A 13,689-nucleotide genomic window follows, 5' to 3' on the forward strand; every position below is an offset into this window, starting at 1 on the left:
GGCCTGTATTAGAGTCATCTTAAGTGGTTTTTGGTTTTGAGGATGTTTTGCGTTAAGTCTCCTCTTCAGTAAATTAATTGCATGTTCAATAAGATTTAAATCTGGAGATTGACTTGGCCAGTCAACAACTTTCCACTTTTTAGCCCTGAAAAACTCCCTAGTTGCTATTGCAGTATGTTTTGGGTCATTGTCTTACTGTATAATGTAATAAGTTTGGAGGCATTTGCTTGTACTTGGGCTGACAAGATGTTTCTGTACAAAGAATTCATCCTGCTGCTGCCAGCCATCAGCACTTACATCATCAAAGAAGGCAAGTGAGACATTTCCAGAGGAGGCCATACATGACAAGCCATAATACCCCAGCAGTTCCTTTATTTCCCCACACTTTACTCTTGCCATCACTCTGTTACACTTTCATCTTTGTCCCATCTGTCCACAATACCTTTTTCCAGAACTCTGCAGACTTCTTTTTAGCTAACCGTAACATGGCCATCCTGTTTTTGTGGCTAACTAGTGGTTTGTACCTTGCAGTGTAGTCTCTATAGTTCTGTTTTGGGGGTTTTCTTAATCATGGAGGGCATTATTCGGTCATCCACTGTAGAGGTCTTCCTTGGCTTACTAGGCTGTTTGCGATTTCTGAGCTCACCAGTGCCTTCTTTCCTTTTAATGCTGTTCCAAACTGTTGATTTTGGTAGATTTAAGGTTTTGGCTATGTTTCAGTTTTTTTCCTGATATTTCAACCTCATAATGGCTCTCTTTCATACACATTGACATCTCTTTGGTACTTGTGTTGACAGACCTCAATAGCAGACATCAAAAGTAAACGAAAGCCTAGAATCAATAATAGGCATTGAGGAGTTCTCTTATGACACAAATGATGAATTTGTGTTCTCCAATGCACAAATAATGTGACGGAACACACCTGATGAACAAGAAACACCTGTCAAGCCAATTGTCCCTCAGTTTTGTGTACTTTGAAATAGCGGGACAATGCACAAAAAGTGTGTACAATAGAGTACAGGATCTTGACTTTACTCTAATAGTAATTGCCAAATCCAAACTTTTGGAGTGGAGCCAAAAGAAGAAAAAATGCTTCCCTGTCCCATTACTTACACAGGGCACTGTAGATCTATACAAATTAGGAGCTTAATCAGCATGAGTTATACTGAGTGAAGCAGTAGTGACTGGTGAAAGGAAGAAAGGATGATGGCTGGGTCGTGGAAATAAAGTGAGATCGTAGGATGGACAAAAAAGATAAGATGGAAAAAAGATGGTCAGAGGTTAGGATAGCCAGATAGATGAGAGAAGGTTAGATAGATAGATAGATAGATAGATAGATAGGAAGGACGCGCCTGGGGTAGTTAGGTGGAGTGGGTAAAGATAATAGAGTGGTTTCAGTGGGGTGCAACTGGTAGCCAAGAGAGTTCATTATTGTGTAATCGGTCCAAGAAAGTGTTCTGCGGGTCTCATGTTGTTTTTATTTAAGAGTCCTGAAAGGAGCTCACAAAATGGCCGAAATCAACATTCCACCAAAATGTAATCTTTTGGTTTGTATAGTTTAAAAGGTTTAATAGTTATCAAAACCAAAAGTCATAGCAACGCGAATTAGACCTCTCTGAATGTTGTAAAGTTGGATTGGTGTGAATAGCTTAAATGGAGGAGTAGTGCTGGGAATAATTGGAATAATAATTAGAAAAAGAAGTTCCAGAAGAAACTGTGTGGGCATGCTAAGTCTTATTTTGGTAGTAGAAACAGTTTAAAGGCAGTTTGGACAATAGAAAGATAGATTTGTTGGGTAGTTGAAAGAAAGTCTTATGGATACAGTTAAAGATGTTTTGTTGGTTGGACGGATGGATGGGTGAATTGATAGATAAATAGATAAGATGAGAAGGTTAGATAGATAGATAGATAGATAGATAGATATGTACTGTAGATGAGAAAGTTAGAAAGATAGATAGATAGATAGATAGATAGATAGATAGATAGATATGTACTGTAGATGAGAAAGTTAGAAAGATAGATAGATAGATAGATAGATAGATAGATAGATAGATAGATAGATAGATAGATAGATAGATAGATAGTTGGCAGTGGATACAGTTTAAAGTTGGATTGGACTGTCAAGCTTAAAAGATGAAAGAGGAGTAGCGTTTTGAGTATGACCATAGCAACAGTATGCTCCTCATTGGAACAACTGATAAGTTATGATAAGTTATGATAAGTTACTTAAAAAGGTTTAAAGTTTAAAAGTGTAAATAGTGTAAAAAAAAATCTGAATAAAAGTTATTTAAGTGTAGTCAGTCTACACATTTTAAAGTTAAATTGATGAAAAGGGAGATACATTTTGAAATTTCCCCATTCAGAGCAAATGGCTATTGGAATTGATAGGATTTCAGGCAAATTCGAGTACAGCTCCAAAAATATAAATGGTATGAAAAGGTTTTTTCAAGAAAGTCAAGCTAGACAAGACTAGGCATTTAAAAGTAGATTTGAAGTTAGTAGGTTAAGCAGTTTAGGCTGTGCACGCAGCGGTATAGGCATGAATAGGAGTTCACGCAATTTCAAGTAAAGCTGAAAATGGTATGAAAAAGAGAGAAGGTTATAGGATAGATAAGACATACCTACATACAGACAGACAGACAGATATAGAGAGGATAGAGAGATGAGAGTCGGTAAGTATAGATAAACATTTTGAGGTTAGCATTTGGTTGGTTAACCAAATGCGAGTTTTTGGATATACAAAAAGCTTAGTCGTTTAAAAGGTTTAATAGGTATCAGAAAGCTTTTATCAGGGTTGACAATATGTTCTGGGTAGTTGAAAGAAAGTGAGAGTCTTATTATGGCATGTTAAAGATGGTTTGGATGGTTGGTTGGATGGATGGATTGATGGATGGTTGGTTGGTTGGTTGGTGTGTTAGTTGGTTGGATGGATGGCAGAGAGAGGAATGGTTGAGAGTGGTTTCAGAGGGGTAGAACTGGTATCCAAGAGAGTGCATTGTTGTGTAATGTATTATGCAGGTCTCCTGTTGTTTTTACATTTTACAGTTGGATTGTATGAATAGCTTAAAAGTTGTAAGAGCAGCAGTGGTCCAAAAATTTGGTTTCCATAGACCTCCATGTTAACAAGTGCACTTTCAAGTTTGTATAGTTTAAAAAGTTGAAGCAAGCCCACCTAATAATAATAATAGTAAATATATTGAAGAACAATAGTTGAACTTGCTGAAGCAAGCTCACTAATAATAATAATAATAATAATAAGTATAAGGAATTTCAAGAGTTGGACTTGAAGCACCTAAAATAGATGTAGTATCGTCTGACATTATTTCTACATGATCATAAGGGATTCAGGGAATAACTTTTAGCAGCGTATCTATAACCTCACTATAATGTGCTGTGGTCACTCACCATATTGAGGTGTAGAGGCTTGATGCAATCAATCTCCTTCACCAGTAGCAGCAGCTTGCGTCGGACCTCAGGAGGTTTGAAGGAGAGACCGTGGAGGAACTCAGCTGAGGCACAGACAGATAGGAACTCCAGAGTGGCCAGGATGGCAAGGTCCTGCTTAGCCAAGTGCTCCTCAGATAGTAGGCTCCTGGCCCCTGAGAGAGGGGCAGAGAGGGGATATACCAAGAACACTGTTCACTTCAATAGATGTATAGGAAGGTTGAGGAGTGACACTCTCTACACTCACCGGCCACTTTATTAGGTACACCTTGCTAGTACCGGGTTGGACCCCCTTTTGCCTTCAGAACTGCCTTAATTCTTTGTGGCATAGATTCAACAAGGTGCTGGAAACATTCCTCAGAGATTTTGGTCCATATTGACATGATACGATCACACAGTTGCTGCAGATTTGTTGGCTGCACATCCATGATGCGAATCTCCTGTTCCACCACATCCCAAAGGTGCTCTATTGGATTGAGATCTGGTGACTGTGGAGGCCATTGGAGTACAGTGAACTCTTTGTCATGTTCAAAAAACCAGTTTAAGATGATTTGAACTTTGTGACATGGCGCGTTATCCTGCTGGAAGTAGCCATCAGAAGATGGGTACACTGTGGTCATAAAGGGATGGACATGGTCAACAACAATACTCATTGTAGGCTGTGGCGTTTAAACAATGCTCAATTGGTACTAAGGGGCCCAAAGTGTGCCAAGAAAATATCCCCCACACCATTACACCACCACCACCAGCCTGAACCGTTGATACAAGGCAAGATGGATCCATGCTTTCATGTTGTTTACGCCAAATTCTGACCCTACCATCTGAATGTCGCAGCAGAAATCGAGACTCGAACCAATCTGGCCATTCTCCTCTGACCTCTGGCATCAACAAGGCATTTTCACCCAGAGAACTGCCGCTCACTGGAAATGTTCTCTTTTTCTGACCATTCTCTGTAAACCCTAGAGATGGTTGTGCGTGAAAATCCCAGTAGATCAGCAGTTTCTGAAGTACTCAGACCAGCCCGTCTGGCACCAACAACCATGCCACGTTCAAAGTCACTTAAATCACCTTTCTTCCCCATTCTGATGCTCGGTTTGAACTTCAGCAGGTCGTCTTGACCATGTCTACATGCCTAAATGCATTGAGTTGCTGCCATGTGATTGGCTGATTAGATATTTGCGTTAACGAGCAGTTGAACAGGTGTACCTAATAAAGTGGCCGGTGAGTGTATAATGGATAGAAAGTGTCATGCCTCACCTTGCTAGGCAGTGATTTAAGGCAGCACCTCTACTCTAGTTGTTTGAGCACCAACTCCTCTCTACTCTTATCACTTCAATAGATGCAAAGAGCAAAAGAAAAAAAAGTTCAAAGGTTAAAAGGGATATTGTTCACTTACCTGAGCCACACTGGGTGTCGATGGGGTCCCTGTTCAGTTTGTGAGTTCCTTTGGTGCTGGTATGTGGCGCGTCGCCATCATCAAACAGGTCAACGTGGTCCTGCTGGTCAGCCTGTGTCCTGGTCATGTCCCAGTCCTCCTCCATGTGTTCCTCCTCCACCACCACACTGCCTTTCTTCCAGGAACTCCTCAGCTGGGGGGGACAACACACACATGGAGGCCTCAATACTGAGGGTTCTTACAGGATTACAAGTCTAAATGATGGTTAATATGGCAAAGAAGAGGATCTTTATGACTCACCAGCAGTTTGCATATTTCTGCGAGTTCAGTCAGAAGTCTTGCAGGAAGAATTCTCATGAACAAGTTGCAAGAGATGGGGCTCATGTTGTCCTAGAGAGGAGCGTACAGGCATGTGTGAGAGGAGAAGAAGAGTGCAGATGGTGAAGATGATGATGATGATGATGACTTGTCTTACCTGAACCTTTCTGCTGACACACTGTATGCACACAAGCATGGCAGACCTGAGTGTAGCCATTGTGCCGTCCTCCCCCATCTTCACCTTCACATTAGATATGTACTCACTAAAATCCTGAACCAGCGACTGCAAAAAGGCAACAAAATACACCATGAATTACATCCTGCTTCCAGTCTACTGTATATGGAAATATCAGCATGCACTGAGGACAACCTTGGTAGTTCAGACTACCTTGGCCTTTTGGAACAGTGGAGAGTGGTAGGCTTCTTCTTCAGTCAGGATTCCAGTAGAGATGTTTCCTGCTAAAACCCCAGTCAGGAGATTTGAGCAGTGAACCAGACATTCAGGTGGAGTGGTCTGAAGGGCAGTAGACAGCACAAGAATGAATAACTCAACATCTACTCTGAACAAGCACACGTACACTCAAGTACATACACATACACACACACACACACATATACAGAGAGACATATAGAGACACATACTGTAGTAGAGAGATAGAGACACATACAGAGACACTTACACATACACATGAACACACAGACTGGTCAAGCAGGTACTCACATCAGGGGAGTAGCAGTTAAGTAGATGGTCTGCCACAAACAACAGGCCCTGCTCCAGCTTGTCTTTGAGACTGGGGACAACTGTGAGCTGGGTGCCAGCTGAGGCCACTGTCACTCCCTCGACTTTGTCTATGGGATCAGAGGGCATCTCGTCAAAGCTAAACTGTAGGTACAGGATCTCAATCTCACTCAGGGTGTCTTTAGATTCCACCAATGCTTGGTCTTGGTTCAGCACACTTAATGGAGAGGAAAAGATTCAAACTGAGCCATACAATAAGCAGAATGGAATTGTGTTGACACTGATTATCATAATTATGTTATGATCCCAAAGTATGATTAACCCATTTGTTCAGGATAACATTGGTCTCACCTCTCGAGACCTTGTGCACCAAAGAGTAACATCATGCCAGCTCTTGTGTCTTTGAGTGTCAAAGCCACCAGGATTCTGGGGATTAGATTATTGGGAAAGTCCCTGTACAGAGAATAATAAGACACAAATATATATAAGGAACATGTGAAAACAACAGGTCAAAACAAGGACAATATGATTAGACCAGAGACCAGACAATGCTCACCTGCAGATGATGGGGTGTGGTCTCGAACTGTCTTCTGCTTCCTCACTCTGTTTGTTCATAAGCAGCCAGTTCATGATGCTCTCTTTAAGGCTAGGTGGTCCAACCCCCTCCATGGACCCCACATTGTCCCATCCAGTACCTAGACTCTTAGGAACTGGACACTTGAGCAAGGCCTGGGCCAGACAGAGAGCAGCAGCACTGTGCGTGCACACACACACACACACACACACACACACACACACACACACACACACACACAAAGAGATTGAACCATGACACACCATAGCACATAAAAGCTGAAATATTCCATTAAAGCTAAAAGCATAATGTAGTTTACTGAGAATTAATAAAATATTTCATAGACATGAGCTTTTGTGGCAAAAGACTTATGCAATGACAATCATTCACCAAAGTAAAAGACTCACTGAGAGGGTTTGCAGGCTGAGCCAAAGAACAGCTTCCAGAACTCCCTGTCGATGGGGATGAGGGCACCCTGGACGATGGTGGAGAGGAGGCCCAGACTGAGGGCCTCTGTGTGGGGAGAGGTGACCCCCCGTAGGGCCAGGGCCCAGACACGGCCCCACATTCGGCCCAGCTCCAGCCTGTGGGCCTGGAAGCGCTCTGGGTGTGTGGCCTGGCAGCGGGCCACCTCCCTCAAGCAGCGCAGCACATAGGGCCCCCTCTCGCCCCGCCGGTGCTCCCCCTGCAGCTGACACAGCACAGACAGCAGCAGGTTCAGCTCCTGGCCCGGCACCATGGAGGGATACTTGGAGGTCAACACTGATGTGATCTGTAACCTAAGTTAGCAGGGCAAAGACTGAAGTCAGCATACATACATACAGTATAAGTACATGGGAGCCCAGAGCATGAGGAATTTGACACTCTGTGGTGATCTGTGTTTAATGATGACAATGTTATATTGCCACTATCTTACTCTCAGTGAAGTTTAAGTGAATGGCCACTAAACCTTACAATGTGTTATTGTATTTTCTCACCATGGTATGACATCAAAGTCACTCTGATGTGGCTGCAGGTGTTCTCGGAGCACCTCCCAGCCCAGCTCGATGCGTCTGCGCTTGCTCGGTGTGCCCTGGGGACTGACCTGCTGGGTGACTCTGAGGTGGGCCTGGGTCACCTCCAAGCTCTGGAGGTTACTGTCCTCACTGAACAGCTGAGAGAGACAGAGAGAGACAGAGAGAGAGAGAGAGAGAGAGAAACAAATAAACAGGTGAACATAGTACTGGGTCAACACATCTCAGGTGTAATCGCTACACTGCCATAGTGACACTGGCAGAGGTTGGCATAATCACCTGGTGGCAGATGTCAGCAGTTAGCTGTATGAGGTTGTCCTTCACAGCGATGTGGCGTGACCCTGTGGCATATTTCCCCCGGCTGGAAATCTGGCTGATCTCACTCACCAGGGCATCATAGAGGTTGTAGAGGAGACTCTGCCATTTAGCCCAGTCCTCTGCATGGGCACCTTGACCAGTGAGGGGTGGCATAGCCCAAGAAAATATGTCAGATTGTCTTGTGTTGTGACAATTATCATTAACATGGCACAATCCTTCATCAAGGGTTTGAAAATGTGAAAATGTTGAGTAAAAACCCTAAAAGATTACTTATTTATGGAATTCATTGTTCAACATGTGCACACACAATGGATAGAATAAAGCTGACTTCATACTGTAACTATGGCAGGGGATATATCCCTAACTTTTGCCTGGGCCAGCATACCTGTGCCCTGTGTCTTGACTCCTTTAGGGTGATGGACACAGAGCTGCAGGTTGAAGAACTCCACTATCTCCTCCTTGAGAGTAGAGCTGGGCCTCATTTGTGTCCACACATAGAGCACTGAGGACAGAAGCTCTTCGCCCAGCCGACAGACTCTCATACGGCAGTTCATAGCCACTGACCTCAGAAAGACGTTCAGGGCTGAGACCAGGTGCTCCACAACTGCTAGGTGCGTCTCTTGTCTGGTGAGAACCAAACATCAAACTGTGAGATTCATCAAGCATTTTGATGGTATCATCATGACTAGGTCTCAAGGTAGATGAAATATCACAGTGAGCTAGTATGTTTACGCCATGGGTCACTTTCACACTGTCCTGAATGGCGGCTCATTACTGCAAAAGAACTATGGCAACACTCTCTGTGCATGACATTACACAGGTCAGATTTCTCAGTAAGTTAACTAGAGGGGTGTCATCATTGTACCTGGCACTGAGCAGTGCTTTGGAGAAGAAGCTGAAGAGTGTGTTGGTCAAGCCCTCAGCCTGCAAACAGCAGCCCTGGACGACAGTGTAGATGATCCTGCTCACCAGTGCACGGTTAATGGCCTTGGAGGCACCATTGAAAAGGCCACAATACAGATCCAACAAATCTACAGTACGAGAGGGGGAAGAGCTCAGAATCTGACACACTGTAGTGTGTAGTCTGGAATGTTACACATGGAAAGGCAATGTGGTCCCATGATTTCTTAAAACATACATGAACATATTTCACATGTACAATACGTATTTCATATCATAGCATGCAATTATTCAAGACCATCCAATTGTGCATCCTTACACAAGCACATTTAAAATATATAAATGTTTGTGTATGTCTGATGTATAACAGAGTAATAAAAGTTAGAAAAGTAAAGACTGACTGTGCCATTGCTGTTGGGTGATCTCACACCAGTACTTGCGAACAGACAGGATGTCCTTCAGCAGGATGCTGCTGTAGTCATCGCCATAGGCCAAGCAGCTAAAGGAGCTCCGTAACACCTCAATCACATGATTCAGGAGCTCCCCACACTTCAGACGAGGCCCTCCTGCAAAGAGAGAAGGAAGGAATTAGAGTTCCCACAACACTGTATATAGGCTGTGGACACTCGCTCAAAATGTAGTTTCCAAACCCTTACGCTTGTTTGCACAGCGGATGAAGTATTTGACCAGGCTGCCAATCTCCTGCATTTTCTTTTGCCGATTGCCCTGCGTCGTAGCCGACACATTGGCTTTCCCTGACTGAAGGAGCTCAGTCTCTTTCTGCAGATATCTCTGCAGAAACCTACAGTAGCAGAAGACATGTGTGAGAGCACATTGGCATAGTTTGTTTATTGACCTTCTCTCACAAAAATACATTTGTTGTATTGCTACTGCTCATTATAGGCGCATCATCAAATTCTGGGTTTATACTGTCAGTATTTATTCGATAAGTATAAGAGTAAGCAATTGCTATGAAATGTGATTGTGTATAAATTAAGTACTTAAAGACTGCATCCCAGGTGAGTTGCTTGGAGTCTTTAGAAGCTCTGTTTCCTGAGGTGCGATCCAGCTCCTCCACAGTTTCAGGTAAACGGATGAGCCGCCTGAAACGATCAGCCTCTTTCTGGAAACATATGCAGAATAGGTTATTGTTGCCTAAGTGTTGGGACATGGGACATGACCAGAAAGGAGAAATATTCAATGTTTTGAATGGCTGACATTACCTTTCTCTCTGTGGCTTTGTCATTCTCTAAACCCTTGCAGCAGACCAGGAGCTCATGAAGAGTCAAACTCATTGTGATTTAGAATAGGGTGTCAGCTTCCATCAACAAATCTTACCAAGCACATGCATCTGATAATGAAGGAAATAGATAAGAATTACAAAACATTAGCATGATGACGTATTAGAGAAAATGTGATCCCAGAAAAAATCCGTGGAGTGCCATCACTTTTGGAAAAGTCTAGACTTACTTGCATACATGACTTACTTGCTCCAAATCATGAGTTGCTGGCATAAATAATTCTGCAGCTACCTAACTGTTAGCTAGCATGCAATGATATGTGTTCCGTGACCTCTATTAACCAACATCTTCCTCCATTAAGATTTCCGGTTTAGTTTTTCGTCATTTTCGAGACTTCAAAATAAAAGCCCGAGTTAAGCGATTAATGGATATAGATCGCAATATTTTTTTCTTATTAATTTTTTTTCTTTTGCTGAAATAATGACAAATTACCGAACTGTAAGTATAGACAACTTCGAAAATGTAATTGTGCCCTACTTGGACTGTACAGGACACATATAATGGACTGTACAAAAATATGTTTAGATAATTTAAACTCATCTCTGGTACAAGTCTACTCGGTAACACTTGTAGAATGTAGATCAGGTGAGTTTGAAGGTGTCTTAACAAATGTTTTTACTGGGGCCTTACAGCTCAAAGTGCCCTATTTGGACTGCATAGGGTGAAGGGGGAGACACAGCCAAATGATTGTGATCTCTCTATGATGTTTTACAAACCCTTGGGAATGTGTTAATGTTGTGGTGTCATATGAATATAATTGATAGAATGAGGTCTCATTGGTTCTTACATTTACATTTACATTTATGGCATTTAGCAGACACCTTTATCCAAAGCGACTTACAACAAATATATTTGTTTAAGTAAGCGAATCATCTATCCATCAGTCATCATAAGATAAAGTAATCAATGCTCAGACAAGGGGCCATTGGCAGTCACAATGCAGGAGAGAAACTTACAGAGTGGTAGTGGGGGTGAAGAGGTCTTTAGGAGGGACAGTTAAGATGTAGCCTGAAGAGATGGGTCTTCAATCTATGGCGGAAGATTGGTAGTGACTCTGAAGTCATGACAGCAGTGGGAAGCTCATTCCACCAGCGGGGCGCCAGGACAGTGAAAAGCCGTGACCGAGTAGTGCAGCTGCTGCATCTACGTAGAGGCGGCGGTGCCAGGCGGCCAGCCGAGGTGGAAGAGCGTAGTGATCAGGCAGGGGTTTGGGGGTTGACCATTGCTTGCAAGTAGGGAGGGGCTGTTCCCTTTGCCGCCCAGTAGGCGAGCACCAAGGTCTTGAATCTGATGCAAGCTGCTACCGGGAGCCAGTGAAGGGTGGGGAGTGACATGGGAGAATTTGGGGAGATTGAACACCAGACGGGCGGCAGCATTCTGAATGAGCTGCAGAGGCCTGACGTTGGAGGCAGGGAGGCCAGCCGAGAGCGCATTGCAGTAGTCAAGGTGAGAGATCATAAGTGTTTGGACCAAAAGTTCTAAGTACTGCTTCTCTGGTGAGGAATGGACGTATCCTTCTGATGTTGTAGAGGAAGAATCTACAGGAGCGTGCTGTCGCTGTGATATTCGCCACACAGGATAAGTGGTTGTCAAGGATCACCCCATGGTTCTTGGCTGTATGGGAGGAGGTCACAGAGTTTGCTACTGTGATGGAGAAGTCTTGGAGAGGGCAGGCTTTCCCTGGGAGGAAGAGCAGCTCAGTCTTGTTAAGGTTGAGCTTGAGGTGGTGGGCTGACATTCAAGCAGAAATGTCTGCAAGACACACAGAGGCACACAGAGGCACATGTTGCCACTTGTGAGTCAAAAGGGGGGAAAGAGAGAAAGAGTTGAGTGTCATCTGCATCGCTGTGGTAGGAGAAACCATGTGAGGAAATTACAGAGCCAAGAGATTTGTTATAGAGGGAGAACAGCAAGGGCCCTAGGACAGAGCCCTGGGGGACCCCAGTGGTGAGGGCTCGTGGAGAGGACAGCGATCCTCTCCATGTCACCTGGTAAGAGCGATCGGCCAGGTAGGATGCAAACCAGGAGAGTGCAGAGCCAGAGATCCCCAATTCTGAGAGGGTGAAGAGAAGGATCGGGTGGTTTACTGTGTTGAATGCAGCGGACAGGTCCAGAACATTGAGAACAGAGGAGAGGGGAGGAAGCTCGAGCAGAGTGGAGGGCCTCCATGACAGCAAGGAGAGCAGTCTCAGTAGAGTGCCCAGCCTTAAAGCCGGATTGGTGAGGGTCAAGGCGGTTGTTCTGAAGGAGGTAGTGAGACAGTTGGTTAGAGACAGCACATTCAAGGGTTTTAGATAAGAAGGAGAGAAGGGATACCGGTCTGTAGTTATGGACAGCAGCCGGGTCAAGAGTTGGTTTCTTGAGAAGAGGCTTGACTCTACTTGAATCTATCTACTTCTATATCTATCTATCTATCTATCTATCTATCTATCTATCTAACTACCTAGCATCATCCTTTCTTCCTTTCACCAATCTCTACTGCTTCACTCAGTAAAACCCACATTAGTTAACCTCTTAATTGTTTTGATATTTCTACACCTCCCCTCTCTCATCTATCCATCCTCTCTTTCATTTATCCATTCATCCTTCCAACCAACCAACCAGCCAACCTATCTCACTTTCTTTCAACTACCCAGAAAATCTTCATTAACTATGATATTGAATGAATATATAAATATTTCTGATACCTATTAAACTTTTTAAACTATTACACTTTTTTTTACTCCAAAAACTCTCATCCAGTTAACCAACCAACTCTTCCACTCTCAACCAACCAATTCTCTACCCACTCCACTGAGCTACCCCAGGCTCATCCTATCTATCTATCTATCTATCTATCTATCTATCTATCTATCTATCCTTTTGTCATCTATCTATCTTTCCATCTATCTAACTCTCTCATCTTTATGAAGTCCATTATTCTGGGGCAATACTATTTCATCAGGATAATTAGGTAAGATAGATAATACTCTACCTATGATATGGTGATGATTGACTATATGTTTGTTAAGATAATTTGCATATTGTTTGTTTTTCTGGATCTGTATTTACTTTAGATTTAAATGGTAAACGGAGTTTAACTTGTGCGCTTTTATTTTGAAGAAATCCTAATTTACATAATTTACATTCACGGGAAGTAGGTGGGCAGGGTTCCACTTTTCGAGCTCATGGAACGCTAACAAGCATCATACAACTTGGCACACTCTGCATTAGGTAGTTATGTAAAAATGTAATAGCGTCATACTCAAATCATTACAAATATGGGTTGTATAGCTAAATCGTTTTGTTATCATACCCTGATGATTATTCTTCCTCTTGTAAGTGAAACTTGTGCTCTAACAAGGGTTTTGACATGTTGACGTACTCATGCAGAAGACCGCGCCTCCCACTGTTGAACGAAGCAACAGAACCGGGTTAGATGCGTTCCTCTTGCAAAAGTGAATGAGACCATTTACTGCAAGATCATCGTCCAACCAACTTTTGTCTGATGTCAAAACATCTTGTCTGATGTCTTTGATCTATAGTCACGTGTAGAGTTATATCATGAGTTGAAATTTGCTCCATACCGAAGGTGGAGAGAGACTCTCTTAATTAGTACAACATTTCCCATGGTGCAAATCTTCCAAATATTTGGGTAATTCCGGGTTACATGTGCTCAGTTTCCCCGCCTTTTCAATACTCGTAGA

General features: G+C 43.2%; 1 protein-coding gene across 1 annotated transcript in view; it reads right to left on the reverse strand.

Annotated features, from left to right (window-relative positions):
* Nucleotides 1-10,257, reverse strand: part of atm (ATM serine/threonine kinase) — a 28,621-nt gene extending 18,364 nt beyond the window's left edge. Inside the window, exons 1-18 of the mRNA XM_083695049.1 lie at nt 10,173-10,257; nt 9,926-10,053; nt 9,704-9,825; nt 9,359-9,504; nt 9,104-9,268; nt 8,668-8,833; nt 8,188-8,426; nt 7,764-7,933; nt 7,449-7,624; nt 6,879-7,250; nt 6,454-6,651; nt 6,249-6,350; nt 5,880-6,114; nt 5,547-5,672; nt 5,316-5,441; nt 5,141-5,230; nt 4,841-5,033; nt 3,406-3,599 (exon numbers count right to left, since the gene is read on the reverse strand). Of these exons, the coding sequence (XP_083551175.1) occupies nt 3,406-3,599; nt 4,841-5,033; nt 5,141-5,230; nt 5,316-5,441; nt 5,547-5,672; nt 5,880-6,114; nt 6,249-6,350; nt 6,454-6,651; nt 6,879-7,250; nt 7,449-7,624; nt 7,764-7,933; nt 8,188-8,426; nt 8,668-8,833; nt 9,104-9,268; nt 9,359-9,504; nt 9,704-9,825; nt 9,926-9,997 (2,892 nt within the window). The 5' untranslated portion in view covers nt 9,998-10,053; nt 10,173-10,257. The remainder of the gene's footprint in view (nt 1-3,405; nt 3,600-4,840; nt 5,034-5,140; nt 5,231-5,315; nt 5,442-5,546; nt 5,673-5,879; nt 6,115-6,248; nt 6,351-6,453; nt 6,652-6,878; nt 7,251-7,448; nt 7,625-7,763; nt 7,934-8,187; nt 8,427-8,667; nt 8,834-9,103; nt 9,269-9,358; nt 9,505-9,703; nt 9,826-9,925; nt 10,054-10,172) is intronic.
* Between the last annotated feature and the right edge of the window lie 3,432 nt (nt 10,258-13,689).

Source organism: Argentina silus (genome assembly GCF_951799395.1).
Source record: "Argentina silus genome assembly, chromosome: X".
NCBI classification, from domain to species: Eukaryota; Metazoa; Chordata; class Actinopteri; order Argentiniformes; family Argentinidae; genus Argentina; species Argentina silus.